This window comes from Mastomys coucha, unplaced genomic scaffold, assembly GCF_008632895.1.
Source record: "Mastomys coucha isolate ucsf_1 unplaced genomic scaffold, UCSF_Mcou_1 pScaffold3, whole genome shotgun sequence".
Lineage (NCBI taxonomy): Eukaryota > Metazoa > Chordata > Mammalia > Rodentia > Muridae > Mastomys > Mastomys coucha.
The window spans coordinates 61,136,212-61,163,476 of NW_022196909.1; the positions used below are offsets into that span (position 1 = coordinate 61,136,212).

Here is a 27,265-nt window from a genome sequence, read left to right on the forward strand (position 1 = left end):
AATTGTAAAAATAAATAAAATTTTTTTCAAAGATAACCTTTAAAGAAAGACAGACAGAAAGTGAATAACGCTTGAAGCGTAGCCTTCGAGGCAAGAAGCTGCACCAAGACCTTTAGTTCCATTGAGTTTGGGTCCTTACTACGGAAATGTAGGCAGTACTTATTTTTGGAGGGATTGTGAGGGTGTGAGGGATTGAGAGTTGGATGAGGATATGTGAGGGATTGAGAGTTGGATGAGGATACAAACTGTGGGGAGCTGGAACTCCCTTTTGTTTAAGGGGTTGGCGGGAGTCGTAGGGGGATGATGTAACCCCAAGCCTCCAGCACCAAACCCGGTACTCCGCTGCACCCCAATCTGAAGATCCGTTTCTTGGCATAAGCAGCAGCGCCAATGTTGGTACTATAGTTATTATTTATTTGAGGTAATTTTTTGTAGGTGAGTTATTATTATAGTTAAAGCAAAAACTTTCTAGCAAAGTTGGTAGAGTGCTTGCTTCGAATGCGTCAAGCCCCGATGCTTCTGCACAGCTGTGGACACATTCTGAAGGACTTTATCAAGCAGGCACAAGGATGTTAGACCAGATACAGAAGTGGGCATTGCTGGGCTAGGGAGGGAACTAAAGATAGCCCAAGGCAATGTGGCTGCTGACCTGCAACATTCCAAGTCTCTGGTGTCCTGGTCAGGGGTCTCTGGAGAGACTTTAACACAAGTACAGCTTTTTCTGCGGAATTTCACTTCACAGACTTTAACAAAGTTTTCCTCTCAATTCAGTTCTTTGACAACTTCATACCTGTACGTACTGCGTTCTGGTCTCTCTCTTCCCCTTACTCTCTCATCATCTCCCTCTCTCCCCTCTCTCCTCCCTGTTGGTAGGTTTTGTGACCCATCTAGTTTAACCAGGGCCATCTATGTGACCCTTAGGTTAGAACAAAGGGGTGAAGATCCGTGCGGTCCCCAGTGATGATGCACCACAGAAAGCCTCTGACTCCCTTTTTCTGTAACCTATTAGTAGGAAATAGTTCAGCAGTGAGGGTGGGGGTGGGGCCCCCATGCAGCCAGCCAGCCAGGTGTGGCTATTGATAGTTTCTTCTCCAGACCCAGGGCATCCATCTGAAGGCAAGTGCTGGTGGCCACAATGGCTGTGTCCTAGGTAGAATATGTCATTTCACAGCTCTTCTGTACCTTGTGGGCCACTGGGTTGTTGTTTTTTTTTCCCCCTTCTGGTTTTATCCTAACTAAGATGGGGCACTGAGGGTCCCTATCTCCTCAGAGCAGCTAGCAGACTGTGGTAGGAAGAGCTGAGATTCGGAGATCTGGAGAAGGGCAGGGCCAGAGTGGTGGCTATGGCGCCGGTGGGGAGTCAGAGTCGAGAAAACATAATCATCTTGCCCAATTTCGTATCTCTGTATCCATAAATTCGAGCATCCTTTAGCCCTCATCAGAAATGATTCTTTCTGCAGATCAGTAGAGACCCGCACTGGTCACTGAGACTGCATAGCCTTTGAATGTAAATGGGCCATCTCCATGGGCCGTGCCCCCCTCCCTCCACGGTTCAGGGATCGTCCTGGAAGAGTGGGTTGAAAGACTGAGGGACGGCCATGAAACAGTATTCCTGGACATGACAGTGGCGTTACACACATGAACTCATGGCAGCTGTGACCGCCTGTGCAAGATCAAGCTGGTCCAAACCCTAGCCTGTGTGTCGAAGAGCCCCATGACAATGGTGACACCTGTGACAATGGCGGGAGCTGAGGAGCTGCTGACACGATGGTTAATGGCTGCTGGGCAGACAAGACCCTTTCTACTTCAGGGATGCAGGCCCTGAGAGGCTGCCTGTGCTGCCTCCAGTAGAGGGCTCCACACCAGTGCACACATAGGTAGCACTAATGGGCTCAGAGGGTGGAGAGGAAAGCTGAAGAGATGGATGGCTCAGTGGTTAACAGCACTGGCCCCTCTCCCAGGGGACTCGGGGCTTGATCGGCATACCTGCATGGTGGCTCATCGTGTCTATAACTCCAGTTTCAGGATAGCTCACTGTGCTCTTTTGGCCTCTTTGGGGCATGAGGCATGCACATGGTGCCTAGACATACACTCAGGCAAAACACCTATACACATAAAATAATAAAAAAATAATAATTTTTAAAAATAATAAATAAAAATGAAGTTGGTGTAGGGAATAGAAGATGGATTGGAGGGGAGAGATTGGGGTAGATTTGATTAAAACACTACATACATGTACGAATAATAAAATATTTTAAAAATAAGTTAACTTTTTTTTTTCTTTTTTCTTTTGGAAAGATAAATGGGAACCAATCACAGTTGCCCATGGATCCCGTACAGAGCTTGAAAGCACTGAGGTCAGTACAGAGCTACTTGCCAAGCTAGGAGCTGGGGAGGGGCAGGTCACGGGGAGGAGTCAGGACTAATGAACGGGTTGGCTGGCTTGGCTCAGGAAGAGCCTATCCAGAAAGAGCAAGCTTGCAAAAGGTCCCCTTTCCTCCCGGGAGTCGCTTTCCCAGATCACGTGGTACCGTCAGCGCGCCAGTGACGATGGCGGCGTCCGGGAAGCTGACTCCACGCTCTGTGTACTTCTGCGGGAGCATCCGCGGCGGGCGCGAGGACCAAGCACTGTATGCGCTGATCGTGTCGCGGCTGCGGCTCTATGGGAAGGTGCTCACTGAGCACGTGGCTGATGCTGAGTTGGAGCCGCGTGGTGAGGCGGCGCGGGCTAGAGACTCGCAGGCTGGAGGGTCTGTAGGCCTAGGGGACTGGCCGGCTAGGGGACCTGCTGGCTAGTAGACATGCAAACTAGGGAACCCGCAGCTCAGAGGACTGGCAAACTAAGGGATCCGCAGTCTAGGGCACCCGCAGACTAGACCTGTAGGCTAGGGGACCTGCAGACTAGGACCTATAACTTAGGGGACCGACCAGGTGGCCTAGGAAGGTCCTGGACTATATGTGCACGCTCCATGTGCAGGTCAAATGTCCCTATTCAGGGCACTGGAAGTCAAGTGAGAGCCCAGACCCTGCACTGGGCTAGCAAGGCTTGGATAAGCTCATCTGGATTTAGCACTCCTCCAGTAGGAAAGTTGTGTCTAGAACTCTTGTATTTCTACTCCAAAAACTTTTAAGTAGTTTTCCCATGCCCCATGCACGAACAGACTCCTAAGCTGTGGACTCTTCTGGCAGAATCTTTTTTTTTTTTCTTCGAGACAGGGTTTCTCTGTGTAGCCCTGGCTGTCTTGGAACTCACTCTGTAGACCAGGCTGGCCTCGAACTCAGAAATCCGCCTGCCTCTGCCTCCCAAGTGCTGGGATTAAAGGTGTGCGCCACCACTGCCCGGCCTGGCAGAATCTTTTAAAAGACAAAGAATCGTAGGCAAAAAATGCCAGGGGATTGGAAAGAACCTGTTTGTGCTTACGATAGGCTAGCTCATGGTGTATTTGGTTGACAGTCCTCAACCTTCAGTGCCAGTATCAGTACTCTGGAGGCTGAGGTAGGATGAATTCCAGGCCCACGTGGGCTACAGAGTTAGCCCTTGTCTCAAAGAAATGAGACAAAACAGACTACAGAGTGTGATAGCTTGGAGAAAACCTTTGAATCTGGTTCTTCTCCCCTTGCAATTTTTTGTTTTTTAGAGACGGGCTGTTGTGTAACCCACAGTGACCTCAGACTTGCTGTGTAGTAGAGGATGACCTTGAGCTCCCCATCCTTCTGCCTCCACCTCCCAAGTGCTAGAATTACAGGCACCTGCCAGTACACTTAACTTGTTAGTTTGTTTTTTTTGAGACTGGGTCTCTCTACATATCCCTGGCTATCATGGTACTTACAGTGTAGACCAGGCTGTGGTGGAACTCAAGAGATCTCCCAGCCTCTGCTCCTGGGACTGGGATTATAAGTATGTGCCACGATCCTCAGGCTCACAAAAGATGTTTTAGACAGTGTGGTTCTGCTCCGCCACCCGCAGAGCCTTACCATTCTGAACAGCAGAGTTTATTCAGAATGGAAGCTGCGATCCTGGCTCCCTGACCCCAGATATGTCTCTTGGATTCAGGGTGAGTCCCACCTTTCCCCGACACTCACCCAGCTCCACCCACGAGTGCCACCTTGAACAGGATTGCATTCTTGTGGCTGTTTCGTCCCTCACCCCTTAGACAGACTCCTCTCCTGGCCTAGCCTTTGAAGGTGCCGGAGCACCTCGCCTCTCCCTGAGCAGGTTAGATATGAAAAGCAGCAAGGACGTAGAAGTTACTGGGTACTGAATTGGGGTGGGGAACATCCTTGACCAGCTTGCCCTCCATCACAGGGGAAGAGGCTGCTGGGGGCGACCGGCTCATCCACGAGCAGGACCTGGCCTGGCTGCAGCAGGCAGATGGTGAGTAGCCCCTCCTTTCCTCCCTCCCACGTGCAGGGCTCCTCCGTGAAGTCAGTTCCCGGGACACCCCTGGCCTTACTATCCCCACCACAGATACACCGTCGTCCTGTTCTTAAAAGGTCCAGGCATTAAGTCTTATTTTTCTTTCTTTGCAGTGGTTGTGGCCGAAGTGACACAGCCGTCCTTGGGTGTTGGCTATGAATTGGGCCGGGCAGTAGCTCTTGGTAAACCAATTCTATGCCTGTTCCGACCACAGTCTGGCCGAGGTGAGTATTCCAGTGCTGGGTGGCTTACTCCTTCCTGGCTTCCTTTCCCGGTGGGCTGGGGCAGGGAGCAGGGTGGGGAGCACAGAAGGAAGTTGGTTTCTCATTTTTCCCCTCCCCAGTGCTTTCCGCCATGATCCGGGGAGCAGCCGATGGCTCAAGGTTCCAGGTGTGGGACTACGAAGAGGGAGAGGTGGAGACCATGCTTGATCGGTACTTTCAGGCTCATCTTCCTCAGGGGAAGGCTTCCTCTAGTAACCCAAGTGCCTGACTTAACCCTACTGTATTAAAAAAAATAATAAAGATTTATTTTTTATGTATGTTTTAACTGTGTGTATGTATATAACCATATTTATCACTTGTGCCCAGAAGTCAAAAGAGGGTACCACGTTCTCTGGAATGTGGCTGTGGGCCTCCATGTGGGTGCTGGGAACTGAACCCAGGTCCTCTGCAAGAGCAACAAGTGCTCTTAGCTGCTGAACCTTCTCTTTGGTCCTGGCCCAACTTTATTAAATGCTGAGCCCTGATGTTTCTCTGGACTCATTCCTGCTTCAGCCCCAGTAGTAAGAGAGGGTTCATTTAGCTGGGTATGGTTGCACAACCTCAGGAGGCACAGCATGGCGGTTTGAATATGCTTGACCTGAGGAGTGCTACTATTAGGAGGTGTGGCCTTGCTGGAAGTGTGTCACTGTGGGGGTGGGCTTGGAGACTCTCCACATAGCTGCCTGAAAACAGTTTGCTGGTTTCCTTCAGATGAAGATGTAGTAGAACTCTCAGCTCCTCCTGTACCATGCCTGCCTAGATGCTGTCATGCTCCCACCTTAATGATAATGGACTGAACCTCTGAACCTGTAAGCCAGCCCCAATTAAATGCTGTCTTTATAAGAGTCGACTTGGTCATAGTGTCTGTTCACAGCAGTAAAACCCTAACTAAGACAGAAATAGTTGGTACCAGGGTCTGGGGTATTGCTGTGATAGGCCTGGCCATTCTTCTGTTTGGAGGAATGTAGATTTGGGGACTTTGGAAAGCAGTGGAATGCTTTCAGTGGGGTTCAATGGGCTATCCTAGTAGGAATGTGGAAGACTTTGTTGCTGAGAGTTCTAAATCTTCATGGAAAGGAAGCCAGGAGCAGACTGTTTTCAGGCAGCTAGGAGGAGGGTCTCAAAGCCCACCCCGCAGCGACACACTAACTGCAACAAGGCCACACCTCTTAAGAGTGTGACTCCCTGGGCCAAGCATATCCAAGCCACCACACATACGCAGGTGGATTTCTAAGTTCAAGGCCACTGTGGTCTATATATAGTGAGTTCCAGGAGAGTCAGACCTATGTAGAGAGACCCCCCTTTTCAAAAACAAAAACAAAAGAAATTGTCTATACTGGCAGTGCTAGAACAGGCCCTGGCTTTCCCATACTACTTCACTGTAGAAAATAGAAGGACCCTGCTTTAATGGACCTACTAAAGTAGGTCCCAGAGAAAGGCACCTTGCCATGCCCTTCGGGCCCCTGAGGAACTCTTGAGTGTGAAAGGAGGCCGGGTATTGGGTAGGTTGCTTTCTTTCCATCTCTGAACCTAGACCTGTGCTTCTGGTCATGACTTTAAGTCAAGTGAGTTTTCTTTGGCTTTCTCTGAGGACAGAAAAGTCTGCATGTCTAAAGAGTGCAGTAAAGATGGAGGTGGGCGGGTGAGCTGGCTCAGCAGGTGGAAGAAAAGAGAACTGACTCCTGGATGCTGTTCTGACCTCCATACATACACACGCATCATGGTATGTGCACACATGCACACGCACATGTAATCTTTGAAGAATGAGAGTGTTGTAAAGAAATACGGAGGGTGGGGGTCAGGGGGTGAGGGGTGCTCCGCTTCTGAAGTGTGTGAAAAAAGAGGTTTATTCAGTAAACAGAAGGTGCTTCAGACACTGGGAATCCCCTCTCACATGACACCCTGCAGCCCTGCACCCGGGCAGCTCCAGGTGTTTCCTGCCCCTCCCCCCTCAGTCATAGGACTCATCATCGTCATCCTCATCACCAAAGAAGAAGGTCTCTCGGTCCAGGTTCTCAGACTCCTCATCGTAGGAGAAGCTGTCATTGTCTAGCTCCTCATCAAACTCGTGCTGCCACTCGGGTACATCCTCCTCCTCCTCCTCTTCCTCTTCCTCCTCTTCGTCTTCCACTTCCAGCCCCGAGGAGCCCTGGGGCCTAGGGTGAGCCACCATACTCAGGCGGAGAAGCCTGCATCCCTGCCCCTCTCCCCAGGATCTGCCCAGCCTACTCACTGATCACTGGGCACGTTGGATCCTTTCACTTCCGGGGTCTCTACTGAGGGACTCTGCAGCCCAACCCGGAAGTCCTGACAAGGAGACAGGGGAGTCTGAGGGGCAGAAGAGCAGAGGCTACTGGGCTTCTGGCCTGGCATCCTTTCCCCTGAAGATTCCTGAGAGCCAGGCTCCCAGGAGAACTCCATCCAGGAGTTTAAGCCAGAAGTCTTCAGTGGCCTGCACCCAGCCTGCACTGCACCGTAGGTATCCTGCCCAGTCACTGAGCAGTCAGTAAGGGACCCAAGAACAAGGGCCATAGTTTGGGCTCCACACCGCGCTCCAGAGCTCCCAAGAGCCCTGTGGACTTGGCACAGCCCTGACCCCCACGTGTTGGAGTGTGGTCTGAGAAAGTACTGACTGTCACCAATGAGCATCTGGCCCCATACCCCTGATTTGAGGAAACCTACTCCTTTGTAAGAAACCTCAGGAGGCTAAGTGTCACAGACTGGCTCAGGCCTTTTTTTTTTTTTTTTTTTTTTTTTTTTTTTTTTTTTTTTTTTTTTTTTTGAGACAGGGTTTCTCTGTGTAGCCCTGGCTGTCCTGGAACTCACTCTGTGGACCAGGAGGGCCTCAGAAATCCGCCTGCCTCTGCCTCCCAGGTGCTGGAATTAAAGGCGTGCGCCACCACTGCCCAACTTCATCACCCCCCCCCTTTTTTTTTTGAGACAGGGTTTTTCTGTGTTAGCCCTGGCCATCCTGGAACTCACTATGTAGACGAGGCTGGCCTCAAACTCAGAGATCTGCCTGCCTCTGCCTCCCAAGTGGTGGGATAAAGGCATACGTTGGGCCTACTAACGCTCCTTCGGCCCCTCGCTGCGTTTCCCTCAGGACCCCTGCAGGCAGGGCGGGCTGTCAGGGCAGTACCTGGGTAGAGTGCTGTAGAATGGCCAGCAGCCTCTCCTGGATCCTCCGGAGCAGCTCCGTGCCAGTGCTGAGGCAATCGGCCCGCAGGAGGCGCAGGGAGGAGGCCAGGTCCTGGCAGCGCAGCAGGGTCTCCTCTGCCGGAGCAAGCCAGGACTTGCTCTCTTCTCCCAGTCACCCCTTCCCCCCACCGAGTGCCAGGCAGAGCTCTCAAAACTCACAGAGCTCGCCCACCAGGAGCACAGCTGTGACCCAGGCCCTTACGTCACGGGCTTTAGACATGAGAGAGGGAAGACTAGGCAGAAGAGCGGAGAAAAGGAACGGGGCGGTGGTAGGGGCCCTGGACAACCTGTCTGAAGGGTGTTGGTGCCAGGCTCACCGAGGAGAATCTGCAGGGCGTTCGTGTGCAGCTCCAGGTTCTCGGTTTGCTGCTCTACCACATCCATGTACTCCGTGTCCTGGCTGTAGAAGCTGTAGACACAGGCATAGGCCAGCACCTAGGGGAGCCCCCGTCAGTACATCCAGCCTGAGTCCTGGCGCCTCCAGCTCACTTCCCGTCCCCTGGGTTCCTCCATCCAAGCCCACTCAGCCCCGCCGCACAGCCCTCCCCTACGGCTACAACCTTTCGAGCCTGCTCAAGAGCACGGCAGGCATCTTGCAGGAAGGTGAAGGATTTGGGCGGAGGCACCTCATGGATGGCAGAGGCCTGGTTCCGCAGGTTGACAGCGAACTCCTTTATGAGGCAAGAGCCATCATAGCCCACGAGGTCTGTACTCCAGGCAGCTCTCCCTGGGCCTCCCAGTGCAGTCCCGCAGCCCTGACGACCCACCCCACCCACTGACCACGGCTCACCCGGGCCTGGTGGTGGAAGGTACACCTCTCGTTATAGTCCTGAAACCGCCTCTCCTGGCGGGCTGCTTTGCTCACCTGGTGAGGACACATGGAGGGCTTGCTGGGTGCTTGTTCTGACAGGCTGGGGTTCCTACAAGGGCAGCTATCTGTAATACGCCTCTATACTTTACCCAGAACTTTCACGTAATCTTCCCAGATGAGTCCTATTACTAGCCTTCCTTTAACATGGGAATGCTGGAGTTCATCTCCAGCCACGGTGTTGGGTGGGCCCACTTCACACTCCTTGCCCTGCTCTGGTGCCTTGCTCGTTCTAGGCTTTCTTTGGTCACCTGGGTGGAGGCAGTATGCCCAGGACAGAGTTCCCAGAACTTCAGGTCTCACAGCTATCCCCGCTGAACCTCTGTCTTGACTGCTACAGCACTGTTGTGGGAACACACCTCCGTCTGTGTTGACTGGCCGGGCTTCTTACCATGGCAGAGCAGTTGTAGTAGTCCTTGTGGCTTGGCTTCCAGGACTTGAGACAGCGCCAGCAGAACCCATGGTTACATCGAGCACAGGTCATGCTATGGAAGAGTTTGAGCTGTCAGAGGACATCTGCCTCTGGACAAGGGTGGCCAGGGTACTCGGGGGCTAGACACTCAGTGACAAGGTGGCTTTTCCAGCTGCCCCCACTCTCCATCTTCCCAAGTCCTTCCTAAGTACATCCTTGCTTTGGGCTTCCCAACACAGCTGACTTAAAACCTGGGTGGAGGAATCCAGGAGGTGACCCTTGGGGGCTCTGGGTGAGGGCAGTGGACTTGTTGAGCTTTCACAGTAAGCTTGCATTTCTTTCCAGCCTTCCCCACACCATGCTCCCAGAGCCCCTGGTACCCCTCCTTACTGCAGACACCCCTCATTCTTCTCGATCGGCGCCTGACAGCTGGGGCAGCGTTTGGAGATGAGCTTGGCCAGGTGCTTGCTCTGGGCCTCCACGCTCATGCCGTCATAGTAGCCGCCATCATCCACCCACTGCGACATGTGGCCACAGCTGGCAGGGTAGTGTGCCTAGGTGGGGAGTGCGAGAGCAGAAGCAGCTCAGCTGCCTCATGTCTGAGTGTGGAAGGACAGGTGCTGGGCAGGGAAGGCAGTCCTTGTGGAGGCCATAGTGGGGCACCCACCTCGGGAAAACTACAGCTGAAGCAAGAGGCCCAGCCACACTTGGAGCAGGTGGTCCCGCTGCCCAGGCCCTGGCGGCACAGGATGCGGTCACAGCCCTGAGGATTGGTGCACCACGTCAGGTTGGCGCAGCTCTCCACATAGCCTCGCAGAAGGGCCTTCTCATACTGTGGGCAGAGGCAAGTACGGCTGCTATGAATGACAGGAAAGCAGGAGGCTCCGAAGGCTCTGAGCTCCAGAAGGCCAGCCTGCCCTCTGGGTCCGTGGGGGATGGGGTTGTTGTACCTTGGAGATGACCTCTGGGGAGGAGACAATGTTACGGATGAAGGCTCCAGTGGGCTGGGCAGGACAGTCAGCGATGGGGCACGTACAGTTCAGCACAAAGTTCTGTTCTATCCGAGTTGTCAGGTACTCGTTCCAGCAAGACTGCCAGGGAGAAAGGAGGGGCTGATCAGAGACAGGCAGCCTGGCCACCATCTGGACATTCACCCTTCCACAGCTTTCAGGAAAGCCAGAAATGGAGGCTCCTAGGCCTACCTCACTGCTGACCCTGCCTTCCAGACAATTTTGGTTTTCTGGGACAAGGCCAGACTGTACTTGTCTTTGAGGAGGCATGGGGTTCAGGCACTGGCCTAATTACAATCACTACCGAGGAAGTAATAGTCAACTGAAAGGATCTAAGATATGCAAATAGCAGTGTGTGTCGGCTTAGATAAGGATCCAATAAAAGGCTGGTGTATTGCAGGTGTGGTCCCCGGTGGAAGCATGTTCAGTGGTGGGGCTTTGTGGGGTGGTTGGATCATCTGGGTTCTGCCTTGACCGACAGCTTACTCCACTACGCACATATGGTTGACACAGCTCACTGGGATGGGCCTCCTAGAGGTAAGCAGCTATCCTGTGGCCTTGTTAGAGGCCTAAAGACAATGGAGACAACCAGCCGCAGACTAAAAGCTCCTAAACCATGAGCCAAATGGACCTTTCTTCCCCTAAGCTATTCCTCTCTGGCATTTGTCACTGTGACGATCAGCACCAGCGGGTGAGGATGGAGCTGAGAGTGGCTAAGAGCACCTGTTGCCCCTCTTAAGAACCCAGGTTCAATTCACAGCACCCACACGGTGGCTCATCACTGGAATTCCACTTTCTGGGGATCCAATTCTCTTCTGGCCTCTGCAGGGCCAGGCATGTATGCAATGCAGGCAAACACTCATACACACAAATTAGAGATGATTTTTTCATAAAGGTGAGAGAGAAGGCAGCCTGGGGAAACACGGCCTTTCCCACTGGACTCTAGGCTCCTGTACACCGGTGCCAGCACTTCTGATTTCTGCTAGGCCCCCTGGCTCCAGCTTTCCCAGCCTGAGTGAGGCTCTACCTCCAAGAGCTCCTCCTTCAAAAAGATTCAATCTTTTCCCCACAAAACACGCTAACCTGAGGTGTCCCTGTGTCCTCATCCGCAGCACATCCATCTCCACCCCAGCCTCGTCACCAGCACCAGAATTTCCCAAACTCTTCTGTAGTTCCTACCACCACTACCCCCAAAGCAGGTCATTATGCCTTCTCTCTAATACACATGAGCCTCCTGATGAGTGAGCCTCCTTTCTCCCCTCCCCTCTTGAAACAGTCCACTAAGCGCCCTGGGTCCTCAGACTGATCAATCAAAGCACCAGGGACACCGGTCAACAGTGCCCATCTGAAGAGCCCGAGCCATTAGCCACTAACATCTGGAAACAAATCAAGACAGAATGGGAAGCAGACTAAAAGAATTCTTGCATCATTTTAGGTGAAGCAAGGGACAAGTTTGCCAAATGTAGACCCATGCTTGCAGGCACACAGTACCTTAGGATTCCCCACAGTTTTGAATGACAGAATCCTGGAGTCTGAGTCTGCCTGCCCCTGGCCACTTGGCTTCTGACATAGATAGCCACTGTCCAGCCCTAGGGGAACAGTGCTGGTACCTGCCCTGTGCCCACTTTGCCTGCCAAGAGGCTCATGCTGGCGGCCTCCCACTGCTCCAGGCCTGGGGCTGTCCTGTTGCTTTGCCATTTCTGCCTTATTCACAGGCTGGAACTTTTGTCTTTGTGTTGGTGTTGTTGTTTGTTTGAGACAAGATTTCTCAGTGTAGCCCTGGCTCTCCTAGAGCTCTATCTGTAGACTAGATTGGCCTCGAACTCAGACATCTGCCTGCCTCTGCCTCCAGCTAGGCAGGCTCCCTATCTCTGTGTCTCTACACGAGGGTCCCCTAGGCTCAGCCCCACTCTTTTCCTGAAGTGCTGTCAGCCAGGTCCTCCACTTAATTCCAAATCCACTGGCTAGCTGTCTTTGCCACATAATATCCAATGAGCATCTCAAACTTCACATGGCTGTGACCAATGGCACTTCCTCTCAAAGCCCCACCCTTCATCCCTACACCTTGCCCCAAAGTTCCTCTCAGACAAAGCAAAGGTATCAGTGCCATCCCCTGGGATGCTCAGCTCAGAGGCAGTGGGGTTTTCCTTGGATCTCTTATGGAGCCTGGACATCTAACAAGCCAAGTCTTGTGAGCTCTGTCTGTTACATTTCTTGTCACCACCACACAGGTCCAAACCGTGCCTTTGACTCCACACAACTCTCTCCAGATGGGTCTCTCCATATTTTTAGTAGCTGGGTACACATGTATCTATATGGGTGCTTCCAAATCTGTTCATGAGAAACCCAAAGCTAACAGCTGCCGTCCTCTCTGACGGCTCTCGCTGAACCTGGAGCTCATGGATCCTGACTGGTTTAGCTACTAGGTCTGCCCCAGGGATTTCATCTCTGCCAATGGAGGCCTGATGCCAGGCTGCCACCGAGCCTACCCTAGCTTTACCTATACTGGCTTTTACGTGGGTTCTGACATCTGAACTCCGGTGCTCATGTTTGCACAGTAAGCACTTTTATCTACTGAGCTATGATCCCAACAACATTTTCACAAGTGTATATCAGACCATATCACCTTGCTTGAAACCCACAGTGGTTTCCCACAGATCACCATCCACCTCAACCTCCTCATCCTTCTCCTCCCCTAACAGACAGCCTCAGTCACCACACTCCACTAGGCCACTGCTACAGCACTCCCTCATAGGATGCCACCCCCTGGAAGGCCTCCCTTGATCTCCCCAGTGGAAGGGGGAGCCCGAATCCCTATGCAGTCACTTCCTATGACATCACCCACGTGTATCTTCCAGAATTTATCATCAAAGTTTGGAGAGAGGTTAAGTTTGGGGTAAGGCTGCCAAAATTCAAACTTGATTCAGATAAATGATATCACCTCTAAGTGTCTCCATTTGTCATCTGTAAACTGGAGCTAGTAAGGCTGGAGAGATGTTTCAGTGGTTAAGAGCAACTGCTATTCTTCCAGAAGATCCAGGTTCAGTTCCTAGCTCCCATATGGTGGCTCAAGACCATCTGTAATCCCAGTTTCAGAAAAATCTGATACCCTCTTCTGGCCTCCATGGGCACTGGGCACACATGTGGCACACACCCATATATGCACGCAAAGTGCTTATATGCATAAGGTTTAAATAAACAAATAACCCTTTTTTTTAAATGGGGACAGTAAAATGTGCTACTCCCCAAACCACTAGAGAGTAACTAGGAAATACAAACAGACAGCATGATGCTGGTCCTTGAGCCCCTGAAGTATGAGCTGCCATTGTGAGCAGCTCTCAGATCCCCACAGCCCCCCACAGGCCTAATTCCTAATTCTTACACAGCGGTGTACCCACTACACATACTAAGTCCCTGCCTGTCTTAATTGAATGAATAGATAAAAGAAAAACCTAAAACTGTGGGAAGAAGGGAGCCCAGGCAACTAAGTCAGAAGCTTCTAGGAGCAGAGAGAGAGGGGGAGAGAGGGGCGACATGAAGCCACGCCTGTCGCCCACCCCGGAGACACGGGTGGAAGAGGCATATAGAGTTTGTGGCAACATGCAGTTACCTCATGCTCTAAGGCACTACGTCAGCTTCCTGCTGCTCGGGCGCTGTGTTAGCTTGGTCTGGGGCCTGCAGATCTGGGAGGCAAGGAATTTGCACTCTGGGTCCCAGCACCTCTGCCCTCTCCTCTCTTCAGATCCTACAGCTGACTTACTCCCCGCACCTTGTGCTGTTCCTGGCCTATAGATTTCTATATGTTTGTGTATCAAATGAGAATTCATGACAAAAGATTGGCTGTTCTGAGATGAGTGAACTTAAGAAAACCATGAATCATGGGTAACACTAATGGCATTTCCTCCTAGTCTCTCTCTCTCTCTCTCTCTCTCTCTCTCTCTCTCTCTCTCTCTCTCTCTGTCTGTCTCTCTCTCTCTCTGTGAGGAGTGTGGCAGGTGGCCCCACTTACAGAGGGCAAACTAGCTTAGCTGAAGGGGCATTGAGAGACATACCTGGGCTTGGAGTTTAGCTCAGTGGTGATCCCAGGTGCTAGGCTCCACCCCCAGGAGGAAGAGAGAAGGAAGGGCAAAGGAGTGCAGAGAGGCCAGGTTAGGAAAAGGTGTTTCCAAGAGAGGCCAGGTTAGGAAAAGGTGTTTCCAAGAGAGGCCAGGTTAGGAAAAGGTGTTTCCAAGAGAGGCCAGGTTAGGAAAAGGTGTTTCCAAGAGAGGCCAGGTTAGGAAAAGGTGTTTCCAAGAGAGGCCAGGTTAGGAAAAGGTGTTTCCAAGAGAGGCCAGGTTAGGAAAAGGTGTTTCTAAGAGAGGCCAGGTTAGGAAAAGGTGTTTCCAAGGCACATAGCCAGGTGGAAGGGCTGGGTAAGGAGAGGCTCACCTTACAGCAGCAGTGCAGGCAGCAGAGGGAGGGCGAGTCGTCATGGGGCCCTAGGGGGCTGATGCACACAGGGCACTGGTCAGGGCGAGTGGGGGCCACCTGGGCCTGGGGTACACGCAGCCCTGCCGCGAGGAGCAGTGGTTCTGGGTCCTCGCTGAAGCTCTGCAGCAGCTGTTCCGTGCCCCAGTGGGAATGAGCCAGAAGGTGCTGAGCCACATCTGGCTCTAAGTCCAGCGTCTCCTGCACCTGCCGCACTGTCTGCTCCATCAGTCCTTCCACCTCCTGGGGACTCATGGTAAGGCCTGCAGGCAGCTGTAGAGATGCCAGGGCCATCAAAGCTTCTGGGCTTAGGGAGAAAGAAGAGACAGTGTTTAGCATCTCTGCCCTGCTTACCTATCAACAAACTTTCAACAGCCCCCCAGCTCTCCAGTATGATCCTGTGCTCCACCTTGCCTCAGGGGTGCACTGGAGGTTGGAAGTTTCTGGGGTTCTGACCACTTAGAACAGCCTCCAGCAAATTCACCAGTAGAACAAACTTCCTGGAGCTTGGCATATTGCCAAGGCAAGTGCCTAGCAACCACTCCATATGGACTTACAGCACAGACCAAAGTTGCTCAGAGACAGCAGTATCTGAGCACCCGGGTCTCCTGCCTAAGGGCTGGCTCCAGGAGCATGGGCACATCAAGACCCTTGACTGGCAAGGCGTGAGGTAGGAGAGGGTGGATAAGAGGAGGGTGAAGACTAGCAACAAGGAGAATTAGTAGAAAACACAGAAATTGGCAGAGCAGACAGGAAGTGGGCTAGTTTTTTGTTTGGCTAGTTTTGGGTTTTTTGAGACAGGGTCTCTCTATGTATTCCTGGCTGACCTCAGACTCACAGAGACGAGCCTCCTTCTGCCTCTCTAGTGCTGGGACTAACAGGAAATGCTTTAATATAAGTGAGTTTGGGGCTGGAGAGATGGCTCAGTGGTTAAGAGCACTGACTGCTCTTCCAGAGTTCCTGAGTTCAATTCCTGGCAACCACATGGTAGCTCACAACCATCTGTGATAGGATCTGATGGTATATGTCAAGACATAGCACTCATATATATAAAATAAATAAATAAATATTTAAAAAAAAATAAATGAGTTTTGCAGACTTTGGCCCTACCATCCCTCTCATCCACCGAAAAGGTTGGCTACCTAGGTTTGGAGGTCTCAGTGCTCTGGTTGCCACAAAAGGGGACATCTGCCTGACCCCGGCAGGGCCCCATGGGCTCTGGGGTGGCATACATCAGGACCTGGGGCCGGTCATCACGCCGTTCCACATAGCCCTGGCCCAGGAGATGCAGGATGCAAGAGAGAACATCGGTGCTAGAACAGGCCACACCTACTGCAACGGTGTGGCCCAGGCGCCCAGGTGGATTTGAACCCTTCTGCCAGGCCTCCAGCACCTGGAGGGAAAGAAAGAAACAAGCGGGCTGCTTATCCAAGGGAGCCAGGCTGCAGGGCTCAACCCCTGCCTCAACCACACCCGCCAGCCATGAGACCAGGTAGGTATGAGGATACCTCATTTTTCTCATCTAACCAATGGTAAAAGTTAGTATTTATTAATGTTATTCATATATTAGCTTTATCTGTTCTATTGTTGAGGATCAAATTACACACATGGCGAGCACTCCTGACACCAACAGACAGCCCAGACTGGGAGTGAGGGGAGGGCTGCAGAGACAGCTAAACAAAGTGATTGCTCAAAAGTGTGACCTGAGTTCGAATCCCTAGATTCCGTACAAAGTCGGGCAAGAGGAGCATGAGTCTGAAACCCAGGTGCTCTGATGAAGAGAAGGGAGGCAGAGACAGGAGAATTTCCACAAGTTAATGAGCCAGCAAGCCTCTCTCTCACACACAGCACAAACAAAAGACCTCATGTCAAGAAAGGTTGGGAAGGAAAGGTTGTCCTCTGACCTGCACTTGTGTGTACACACACACACACACACACACACACACACACACACACATCATGTACACATAACAAGAAAAAACCAGGTGGAAGTGGGACCCAGAGAATGTTTCATATTGAAAGAGGCTAACTTCTCTTGAGATGACCCAGGCGCAACGCCTTGTCCCAGGGCATGGTCCTTCCTGCCTACCAGACAAACCAGCTGATCGATGTGCAGGCCTTTCTCTCCGTAGGCTTTGAGGATCCGGACAAGAAGGCAGCTCAAGAGGTTCCTCTTCTGTTCCAAGGTCCGGCCCTCATCCTTTTCTACACTGAGATACGTCTGGGGAGGTATCAGCCACAGGACTTCTTCATGGGTCTGGGACCTAGGCTCACGAAGCCGCAGCACCCCTGGAATCCAGTCCCGATTAGGTACCCAGGGACAGGGAGGGGACACGTGAATGAGGATTCTACTATGCTCTCCTTCCCTCATATAGTCTCCCCCACCCTCTGGGCCTCCCATCATGCCACAGAGCTTCAGCACAGACCCTGCTAACTTACCCTCCTGTGGAAGGTTCTGAGCCCCCTCCAGTGTTAAAGGGCCTTTGTCAGAGGTGAGGGGCAGAAGGGCCTGGTGCAGGAGCTCTGGGGAGAGGTCAGAATTCCTCAACAAGGTCTCTACTGACACCTCCTGGTGAGGAAAAACAGTTCCCATCAGACCCCGGTGGGAACAAAGGAAGGAGCAAAGAGGTGGGTAGAAGAGGAGCCTGGGGGCCAAGGGGCGACGCAGCAGAGGCACCTCTGTCTGGTTGAAATTCAGCAGCAGCCACATCTGCACAGTGGACACGTGCAAGGTCTGGTCCCCAAACTGCAGCTCAGCCCGGCCCAGCCACGTCCACTGCAGTCGCCGATGGGGCCCCATGTCCAAGACTGGGTAGTTCTGACCTAGGGAAGTGTCAAGGAGACAGGCACAGTCAAAGACGAAGGGGGTAAAGAGGGGGTAAAGGGTGGCAGTGTAAGAAAAATATAAACAGTATGTCTGTGTTTCTGAGTTGTAATGATATTGGTATATATTTTAAAAACTTCACTGATCATCTTTGGAGTATTCTAAAGAATTAATTAAGAATTTTAAAAACAAACAAACGAACAAACAAACAAAAATAGCTGTCAGGTGTGGTGTGGTAAATGCCTTTAATCCCAGCACTTAGGAGGCAGAGGCATGAGGATCTTTGTGAGTTCAAAGCCAGCCTGGTCTACATAGAGTGACCCAGGCTAGTCAGGGCTACATAGTTAAAAAAAAAAAAAAAAATCAAAAGAAATCCAAAACAAAAACATATTTAGAGGGGAGAGGGCAGATTGAGTCTTTCCTGTAAGAATTACTTCAAGAGCGCTAAGTGGCTGACGAGAAGCTTCTCTCTATAGAGAAAGCATCCCGCTAACATATGAAGACACAATGATGCATTAGTCTCACTACTTTATAAATGCTAATGAAGTGGCAGGTATGAGGAGCTTGGGGTGGTGCTCAGTTGATAGCATGCTGGCCCTGGTATACACAGGGCCCTGGGTCCAGTCCCTATGCCACATTCATCAAGTGTGGTTCACATGCCTGCAACCCCAACTCAAAGAGATCAGAGTTGAAGGTCAGCCTTGGTAACATAGTGAGATTAAGCTCAGCCTAAACTACAAGTCTCCCCATCTCAAGGAACCAAAACCCCCAACATCAAACAAAAACAGATTGCGCTGAAGAGCCTGGAGATCCACTGTCTCTCTTAACATCACAGAGGACAAACCAGAATCCAAGAAAACCTGCAGCCCCATTTCCTCCCCAAGTAACTGCTGAGAAAAGGACATCGGGACCCAGCCTGATGGTGTCATTAGAGTTAACCACCAGATGCACCCTGCGGGCCTTGTTTGGATCCCCAGTAAGCAAAGCAAGCAAGGATAAGACAGAAAGTCAGGACAACCAGGGAAATACAAAAAGTGTATTGCGGGTGATGCTGCAGAGGTCTGTGATTTCAAAAGCATCTGACAGTGGTGATGCCATGATCTTGAGAAAACCCACTGCTTTTAGATATGGGGTAGGAGAATGTGGCACTGGGCCACATGCTGATATTCTAGAGTTTATGCTCTTTGGAGATATTTGAATTATTGTGGTAAAAATACTTTAGAAGTTATTATTTTATGTGCAGGAGGATTTTGTCTGCATGTCTGTCTATGCGTCACTTGTGTGTGTGGTGCCCTCAAGAGGCTAAGAAGAGCATCAGATCCTGTGGAACTGGGGTTACAGATGGTTTTGAGCAGCTGTGTAGGGGCTGGGAATTGAACACAGGTCCTCTGTAAGAGCAGCCAGTGCTCTTAACTGCTGAGCCATCTCTTCGGCCCCATTAGTAAAAATATTTTTTAAATAAGTAGAACTAGAGATATAGCTTAGCTGGTAAAATGCTTATCTATCATGCAAAAAGCCCAGGGTTCAATCCCCAACATAATCATAAAACTAAGCCTGGTGATGTATACCTATAATCCCAGCATACAGAGGGTAAAGGTGAAAGGATAAAAATTCCAAGGTCCGCAACTACACATAAAGCTTGAGGCCAGCCTGGGATACATGAAACCTTGTCAATAAAACACCAGGTGTGGTGGCGCAAGCCTTTGGTCCCAGCATTCAGAAGCAGAGGCAAGCTAGTCTCTGAATTCGAGGCCAGCCTAGCCTATAGAGTAAGTTCCAGGATAGCCATAGTTACACAGAGAAACCCTGTCTTGAAAATAAATAAAATAAAACACTTCAAGAATTACTAGCCTTATTTTGAAATATCTCCTCTACCTACTCCTTGTTAATAGTAGGAGGGGAAAATATTAACTGTACTTGACCAGGTTGTCAGAATTAACATCACAGGGGGTGGGGTATGTAGTGGTTAGCAACTAAAAGTCCCCAGTTTAAATCCCAGAACTGGGGCAATGGGGTACAGGGAAGGCAGGGGATGGACAGAGGGACAAAAAGAAAAATATCTCAACAGTTACCACCTAGTATCCTGTGAACACAGAACGTGAGTCCTAACACAAGAAATCATCGCACAAAGTGAGCAACCACTTCAACATTTTAAAGGACTGCATTCTCCAAAATATGTCAATGTTCAGAGACAGAGATGACAGTTGAACTGTTGAATGAAGACACTGGACACATAAACCAACAGGCGACACATGTCTGGTTCCTCTCCCAGACAGAAAGTAATGCCATGAAGCCAGTACGAGTCAGTGGACCAAACCTCAATATGCAAGATAAACTAAGGGAGCAAATGAACTTCTGTGTTAATATCCCTCTATGCCTAGGAAATATGTACTGAAGTATTCAGGAGCAAAGAAACAGGATATAGACCATTTCCTCTCAACAGTTCTGAAACTGTGCATGCGTGCTGGTATGTGTATGTGTTTGTGCAGATATACACACTCATATACATACATGTGCAAGTGAGTTAAAAATAGTGCCACATGCCTGTAATCCTATCACTCAAGAGGTAAAGGCAAAATGTTATGTTAGATATATTTTATCACAATAAAGAGAGAGGGGAGAGAGAAGAGAGAAAGAGAAAGCCTCAGGCCTGGAGAGACGGCTCAGTAAGGACAATGTGTGCTATACAAGTACAGTGACCTGAGTTTGGATCCCCAGCACCCACATGAAAGCCAGGTGAAGGAGATGCCTGTGATCTCAGCACTTGAGAGGGATCCTTAGGGCTTTCTGGCTAGCCAGTCTAGATGAATTGAACTCCAGGTTCAATGAAAGACCCTGTCTCAAAAAATAAAGAGGAGAGTATCTGAGGAAGACACTCAGTGTTGACCTGCACACACATCAACATGTACACACATATACCAAACACACACACCAACATGTACACACACATACACATGAAAACATACCGGGGAGGTAAGAAAGGGAAGAGGAGGAAAAGGAACCTAAGAACTGTCCGTGCAGCCCACGTGGTAGAACGGATGCAGCCCCACTTGGTAGAATGGATGCAGCCCCACTTGGTAGAACGGATGAAGCCCTAGGTTTGAGCCCAAAAGCATGTCAGCCAGGCCCTGTGGTACCAATCCCCGAACGCAAAAGATGATAAAATACAAGTTCAAGGGCCCCCTCGGCTACCTAGCAAGCTTGAGGGTAGCCTGGACTACATGAGACCTGTCACAAAAACAAAGAAACCCAAACAATTAAGGACTTCTTTCAGTGTGAAAACAAGAGAAAAAGGGTAAAGAAATATTAACTGAAACATGCTGGCACATGACTGTTATCAGGGAAAACAGACACAAAGACAAAACAAAACAGAAATATGTGATAGAAACAGAATCAGCTCAAAATAATAACAAAGTTCAATTACCATAAAACTCTATAAAGCTATGCAGTCCTTGATGGTAGACAAGCTATATGTAGTCAAGTTTTAAATTTAAAATGATTAAAATTAAATATTCAGACCATCAGTAAATCAATCATAAGTTCAAGTGTTTAAAATGGCCAGAAACAATTATTATATTGAAAAGTGAGGAAAAAGCTTTTTTTGTTCGGTTTTGATTTTCCAGACAGGGTTTCTCTGTGTAGCCCTGGCTGTTCTGGAACTCACTCTGTAGACCAGGCTGGACTTGAACTCAAGAGATTTGTGTCCCTCTGCTTCCTGAGTGCTGGAATTAAAGGGGGTGAAAAATTTCTTGTCTTTACAAAAGTTCCATCAGATGGCACTCTTGAATGATTTTAAATGTGTATCTAAGGGTGGAGCCAGGATAGTAGAAAGCAATAGTGATGTGTTACAAGGTTTTAAAAAACCACATCTAGCCGGGCAGTGGTGGCACACGCCTTTAATCCCAGCACTTGGGAGGCAGAGGCAGGCGATTTCTGAGTTTGAGGCCAGTCTGGTCTACAGAGTGAGTTCCAGGACAGCCAGGGCTACACAGAGAAATCCCGTCTCGAAAAACAAAACAAAAACAAAAACAAACAAACAAAACAACACATCTAGGAGCTGGGGAGATGGCTCAGTGGTTAAGAGCACTGGCTGCTCATCTAGAGAACCCAGGCTCCATTCCTAGCTCCCACATGGTGGCTTACAACCACCCATAGTTCCAGTCCCAGGGGATCAGATGCCCTCTTCTGGTTTTGTGGTTACAGCATGTGGTGCACAGCCATACATACTATACACACAAATAATAATAATAAAACATTAAAAATGACAACCATAAGGGTAAATTTGAGCCACCCCTCTCAGTTGCAGGCGAAGCAGACAGGGTTAGTAAGGTGTAGAGTATAGAGCAATTGAAGGAGACAATTCATGAAATGTGAATCCAACAACCAAAGGACACAGCGTCTCCTGGCCACTGCTTATAAAACCCTATCATCCACTAGGTCACAAGTGAAAGGCCAATAAACTAAAGAAGCAAGCCAACAGAAACTATGTTCTTTGATCACAATGGAATGAAGGCAGAAATCTAAAATTATACAAAATGAAAAACTTATTTGAGCTAGCTGGATTGGTTTTCAGACATAGTCTCTAGCACAGGCTGGCTCCAACTCCCTATGTAACTATATATGTCCTTGAACTCCATGACCTACTGTCTGCACCTTCCGAGGGCTGGGATTGCTGCCATGGACCACTAAGCATGGTCTGTGTGATGCTGGGGTTTGCATCCTGGGTCTTCTGTGTGCTGGGCATGACTGTACTGACTGAGCTACATTCCCAATTCTATTTTGGAGGTTTAAAAATATACTTTTCATAAACTAATAAACCAAAGAAGTGGCCAAACAGCAAACACCTTTAGTCTCGGCTCTCGGGCTGAGGCAGGAGGATGTCTGATTTCAAGACCAGCCTGTATACAGGGTAAGTGCCATGTAAGTCAGGGCTACACAGAAAGATCCTATGTATAAGAAACAGTAATGAAAATTAGAAAATTATTAGAAGTGAACAATAAGAAGCTTATAGTATATAAAATCCTATGGAAATGGTGGAGAGATGGCTTAGCAATTAAGACTATTGTGGATGACCCAGATTCAGTTCCCAGCATTCACACAGTGACTCGACCATGTCCATAACTCTAGTCCTAAGAGACCTAAAACCCTCTTGTGGCCTCCATAAACACCAGCCATACATGCAGTAAAACACTCACATAAAATAAGATAAATATTAAAAGTTACACACAGTGCTGGAGAGATGGCTCTGTGGTTAAGACTAATAGCCTCTCTTCCAGAGGACCCAAGTTGAATTGCCAGCAGCCACAAGATGGCTCAAATTGTCTGCTCCAGTATCAGGATATCCAGCCCCCTCTTCTGGCCTCCCTGGGCACCAGGCACATATGTGGTGCGTGCGCGCGCACACACACACACACACACACACACACACAGGCAAAATGTCTATACATATAATAAAACAATAAAAGTTAAAATTACATACAAGAATCCTACATATGGCACACCCTCAGTGTCCCTTAAGAATAGGAAAGATACATGCACTCACATGATGAAATAAGACTCAGCAAACCAAAGAACAAAAACTAATGCTTCGGCCTGGTGGCACACGCCTTTAATCCCAGCACTTGAGAGGCAGAGGCAGGCGGATTTCTGAGTTCAAGTCCAGCCTGGTCTACAGAGTGAGTTCCAGGACAGCTAGGGATACACAGAGAAACCCTGTCTCGGAAAAAAACAAACAAAAAAAAAAACCCAAAAACCAAAAACTAATGCTTCAGTGACCATTCTCACAGACATGAGGCTGTGAGCAAGAAGGCAGATAGAGCGCAGCACAGACACCGTGGCCCCATCTAGACAAGGCGCAGCTGCAGGCAAAAGTTGACAGCGACAGGAGGGGTCAAAGGGACATACTGACTGGAAAGGTAAAGGGGGGAGAAGCCTGCTGGGTGCTGGAATGTTCTGCCTCTTGATCTGGGGACCAACTTGATCATGGCTGCATAGAGGCATATAATATAAACTCATTAAGCTTATACTGAATACTACTTATATACCGATAAAAATGTAAAACAAACAAACAAATAAAACCAAAAACAAACCCAAAGCCATAGGATGTAGCTATAATGGTGGAGATAAATAGCCATGAATATTTTTATTTGGAAAGACATTCCCATGACTGCAAGCCAAGTGAGCAGACCACATGAAGACAGGAACCGCACACAGACCTGGTTCCCAGGATGTTGAAGGAGAGAGCAAGCATCAGTGTGACTATTCTCGCTCTTCCGCACCCTCCCACAAGAAACTGCCCATCCTAGAAGACTGTCACCCTATGTGTACACTCCTGCCCGCCGGCCCCTCCTTTTCCTCCGCGGCCACCTGTCCCCAGCTCCAGCCTCCTGTCCCCAGCTCCTCACTGTGGCTGTAGAAGCTAGAGAAGCGCTCAAGGGCATCACACAACTCCGCAGGAAGGCACTTTCTGGGGTGGTGCAGGTAGCACAGTGGGGAGACTGGCCAGCAACGCGGTGACAGGACCAGGATAGGAACCGCTGGTCCTGGGTCTGTAAAGAGTTCTCTGCCAGTCTCCTGTCCCTCATCTTCTTCCTAGGGAGCGAGAGGAACTCATGAGCTCTCTTAGCGGGTCTGTGCTCTCCTTCTGCCACTCCCTCCTCCCTGTCTCTCACCTCCACTTTCTCTGGCCTCCACTCCTCCTGGTCCCCTTGCTCCAAGAGCTGGCTGTCAAGCTGCTGCAGCTGGAAGAGGTGGAAGCGACGCTGCAGCTCCTCTGAGGTGTGCAGGCTCTGCAGCATCAGCTGGGGGAGGCGGTTGGGGAAGCATAGGCCGATCTGCTCCAGCACGGCCCCCTCCAGCCAGCTCGAGTCCAAGCTCAGGAGACGGTCAGCCATGTAGTGCCTGCAGCACATACAACCAGCCCAGGTCTCAGTGTGGGTGCCGGCATGGCCCAGGCCCAGCCTTCTCCTCCAGAAGGTACAGCTCACATTAGTTACAGGACCCACCTCATCCCTACCTGCACACGGCTACCTGCACACGGCTTAACTTCCCCACGACTCCTGCCTTCCCCCCTTAACCCTCAGAACCTCCCCTTCTCTGGCCTCTAAGCCTCCTGTCACCGACCTCTCCAGAACTCAACTCACTGATAGAAGTGCTCAAACGTTGTGGCCAGCTCTAAGCCAGAGAGAACCATGATGGGCTCCAGGTGCTGCTGGAGCCGCCTCAGCATTTCTACTCCAGCCGCTCCGCCAAGCAAACCACCCTGAATTTGTTGGTCGATGTGCCTAGCAAACTGCTCACTTATCTGGGGACAACAGAATGGGCATCAGACAAGCTGAGGGGTAGAGAGGGAAAGTGGAGAGAGGTAAAAGGGAAGGGTAGGAGATGGCACAGGGCGACAGCCCGGGCCTGGAACTTGGCAGGACTCACATGAGCAGCGGTGAGAAAGGATTGCTGCAGCAGAGCGCCAGAGAAGCCGCTGCGCAGAGCCAGAGTGAAGGCTGCCCGCGGCCCGAACAGCTCTGCACCTGCTCTCTGCAAACGCTCATAGAGATTGCAGTACCGAGGCACAAAGTCGGAGGCCCTCCAGGCTGCAGCCAGGAACCTGCTGACCTGCAATGACAGAGTGAGACGTGACATAAAGGGATGACTGCTTGTGTTCCAGCCTGCCTGCCAGGCTTGCATCTGCCTACCTGTCCCTGCACCACACTCAGCCAGCACTGGGTCATGTTCTGAAGGCTGGTGCTGGGGCGGACTGGTGCAGGTGCCGGGTTTCCATCCTGAGACTTAGTGTTCTTGCTCACTGTGGAAACAAGAGTAAAGGAGTGAGTTTCACTCTGGTCTCATAGTGGGCCCCAGGTCTTCAGCGTTTATCTCCTGGAAAGTACACAAAGTTCCAGAGGCCTAGAGAAGCAGAGCAGGGATCCAGATAGCCCCACAGCACAGACTCTCAGCCCAACAGGCACATTGGACTCACGGGGCTGTGAGGACGGCTCAGGAGAAGGCCCAGGAGGGCCTTCCACGTGTACCAGCAAGCGGCACAAGCGCCGAACTTGAGAAGTGAAGGATGCTGCCTGACTCTGGCAGCTCCACGCACTCTTCCTGTGCTCTAGGTACTGGTCCAGCAGCCACCCCAGGGAACTCACACCCCCTGCATCTGAAAAAGACAGGTCAGGGTTGGGAGTCCGTGAAGTGGGGTGACAGAGAATCATGGTGCAGGTTCAGCTAGACAAAAAGAGTTGAGGGGGGCAGAGGGCTAGTCGTCCTCCACCACCACAGCTGGTTTCAGTCAGAGCCCAGGGACATGGCAACAGGGCAGGGTTGGTATGGAGGGGAAGATTCGAACGCCAGTGTCGGGGAGCAGTTCCTGGGGTAGGAAGGAGAGAGGAACATGGAGGAGATAGGCCAATGAGGGACAAATACAGGAGCCGAGAGAACCAATAATATCAACACAGGTTACCCCTGAGAATTGTGAGGAGCTGGGTGTGGGTCGAGCATGTGTGGTTACCGGGAGAGGTGATGTTCTGCACCAGGGGGCTGACCAGAGCTTCCCAACAGGTCTTGCCCAGTGCTTGGGCAGCCTCATCATCCGGGAGGAAGCGATCAGCAAAATTCTGTTCATGGCGCAAAACTCTGTTCAGTCTGGAAATAAAAGGTATATGGCCAGATTAAAGGCAGACTCTTACCTCGCTGCTCAGATGCCTACAGCATCTCTTTGGCCCCCACTTCTTACAGTGTCAGTCCAGGACTGTTTTCCCTCCTGAGCCGCACCCACCTAGGATAGAGCTGCAGGAGGCGCTGGCGGTCCTCTGCTATGTCCCGGCTCCATGCTTGTGCCCGAATTGTGTAGAAGAGACAAGTGCGTCGGCATAGTTGCTCCCGGAACAATGGCCAGAATGTGGGCTTGGGACCCAGCACCTCCACACCCCGAACCCGAGTGTCGATACCACCCTGCAGCATACACAGACTTGTTACCTATGCTCCTCACCAGAGCTACTATATACTCAAAGCCAAGCTCCACACCTGGGACTCCCTAAGACTCCAGGCCGTCTCCAGGCTACCGGAGGAACTCTGCCTAATGCCCTGCTTGAAGCTGTTGGAGAACCTACCTGCTAAGGAGACCCCATGCTTCCTCCTGGTCCTACCTGCTGGCAGCGCTTGATTCGGATCTGGATGATGGGCCAGAAGCGGTTCATGTTCTCCAGGAGGGTTACCCGGCTGGCAGAGGGCATCACGTTTACCTGACAGGGTGGGACAGAGGAAGAAGAGATGACTAAAGTGAGACAGGCTAGAGAGGGGTCTCGGCAATTACAAAAGCATGCTGCTTTTGTAGAGGACCTAGGTTTGGTTCCCAGCACCCATGTTGGGTGACTACCAGCACCTGTAATTTTATCTCTTGTAATCTGATGCCCTCTTTTGGTCTTTAAGTGCACCTGTACTCACACATACACAGACATACACTTAGACATATAAAACTAAAGTGGGGTAGAGAGAAGCAGGGCTGGGAGACTGCTGGGGCCATCGAGACCAGCATGGCCTGTGCTCTCACTCACACACCGAGCCCAGGCACACTCCAAGTGAGGTGAAACTGAGAAGGAACTGAGAGCCATTCCCCAGAGATGGGTCTTCCCCACAGGCCTGGAGGAAAGTAGGGGGGATGGGAGCACACAGTAAAGGGGAGGTACAAGGGTCCCTACCGTGTTAAGTTCAGTGTTGATGCAGCTGACATTGTCACCCCCAAACACCACCACCCTGGCTGGCATGTAACTTGAATCCTCACTGGCTACAAGCAGGGTCAGCTGCCTAAG

The 27,265-nt window shown here is 50.7% G+C and overlaps 2 protein-coding genes across 6 annotated transcripts in view; one reads left to right on the forward strand and one right to left on the reverse strand.

Annotated features, from left to right (window-relative positions):
• Window positions 1-2,470: 2,470 nt before the first annotated feature.
• Window positions 2,471-4,958, forward strand: Dnph1 (2'-deoxynucleoside 5'-phosphate N-hydrolase 1). Of its 2 annotated transcripts, none has more exons than XM_031347569.1 (4): window positions 2,471-2,713; window positions 4,307-4,375; window positions 4,531-4,641; window positions 4,761-4,958. In XM_031347569.1, exons 1-4 carry the CDS (start codon window positions 2,551-2,553, stop codon window positions 4,907-4,909), a joined length of 492 nt encoding a protein of 163 aa, XP_031203429.1. In that variant the 5' UTR covers window positions 2,471-2,550; the 3' UTR covers window positions 4,910-4,958. The 2 variants fall into 2 exon arrangements, with proteins under 2 accessions (XP_031203429.1, XP_031203430.1); XM_031347570.1 differs by having other exon boundaries at window positions 2,646-2,750.
• Window positions 4,959-6,509: 1,551 nt separating this feature from the next.
• Cul9 (cullin 9) overlaps window positions 6,510-27,265 on the reverse strand; it is a 44,150-nt gene continuing 23,394 nt past the window's right edge. For 2 of the 4 annotated variants that reach the window (XM_031347539.1, XM_031347537.1), the window contains exons 17-41: window positions 27,155-27,260; window positions 26,603-26,698; window positions 26,233-26,408; window positions 25,966-26,099; window positions 25,435-25,614; window positions 25,151-25,260; window positions 24,888-25,070; window positions 24,602-24,762; window positions 24,131-24,359; window positions 23,864-24,050; window positions 17,313-17,458; window positions 17,075-17,204; window positions 16,725-16,924; window positions 15,778-16,028; window positions 14,597-14,942; window positions 10,109-10,249; window positions 9,826-9,990; window positions 9,549-9,712; window positions 9,138-9,231; window positions 8,669-8,743; window positions 8,439-8,549; window positions 8,196-8,313; window positions 7,820-7,953; window positions 6,914-7,008; window positions 6,510-6,836 (exon numbers count right to left, since the gene is read on the reverse strand). In XM_031347539.1, the coding sequence (XP_031203399.1) occupies window positions 6,632-6,836; window positions 6,914-7,008; window positions 7,820-7,953; window positions 8,196-8,313; window positions 8,439-8,549; window positions 8,669-8,743; window positions 9,138-9,231; window positions 9,549-9,712; window positions 9,826-9,990; window positions 10,109-10,249; window positions 14,597-14,942; window positions 15,778-16,028; window positions 16,725-16,924; window positions 17,075-17,204; window positions 17,313-17,458; window positions 23,864-24,050; window positions 24,131-24,359; window positions 24,602-24,762; window positions 24,888-25,070; window positions 25,151-25,260; window positions 25,435-25,614; window positions 25,966-26,099; window positions 26,233-26,408; window positions 26,603-26,698; window positions 27,155-27,260 (3,937 nt within the window). In that variant the 3' untranslated portion in view covers window positions 6,510-6,631. The remainder of the gene's footprint in view (window positions 6,837-6,913; window positions 7,009-7,819; window positions 7,954-8,195; window positions 8,314-8,438; window positions 8,550-8,668; window positions 8,744-9,137; window positions 9,232-9,548; window positions 9,713-9,825; window positions 9,991-10,108; window positions 10,250-14,596; window positions 14,943-15,777; window positions 16,029-16,724; window positions 16,925-17,074; window positions 17,205-17,312; window positions 17,459-23,863; window positions 24,051-24,130; window positions 24,360-24,601; window positions 24,763-24,887; window positions 25,071-25,150; window positions 25,261-25,434; window positions 25,615-25,965; window positions 26,100-26,232; window positions 26,409-26,602; window positions 26,699-27,154; window positions 27,261-27,265) is intronic. The other 2 variants (XM_031347538.1, XM_031347540.1) reach the window with 2 other exon arrangements.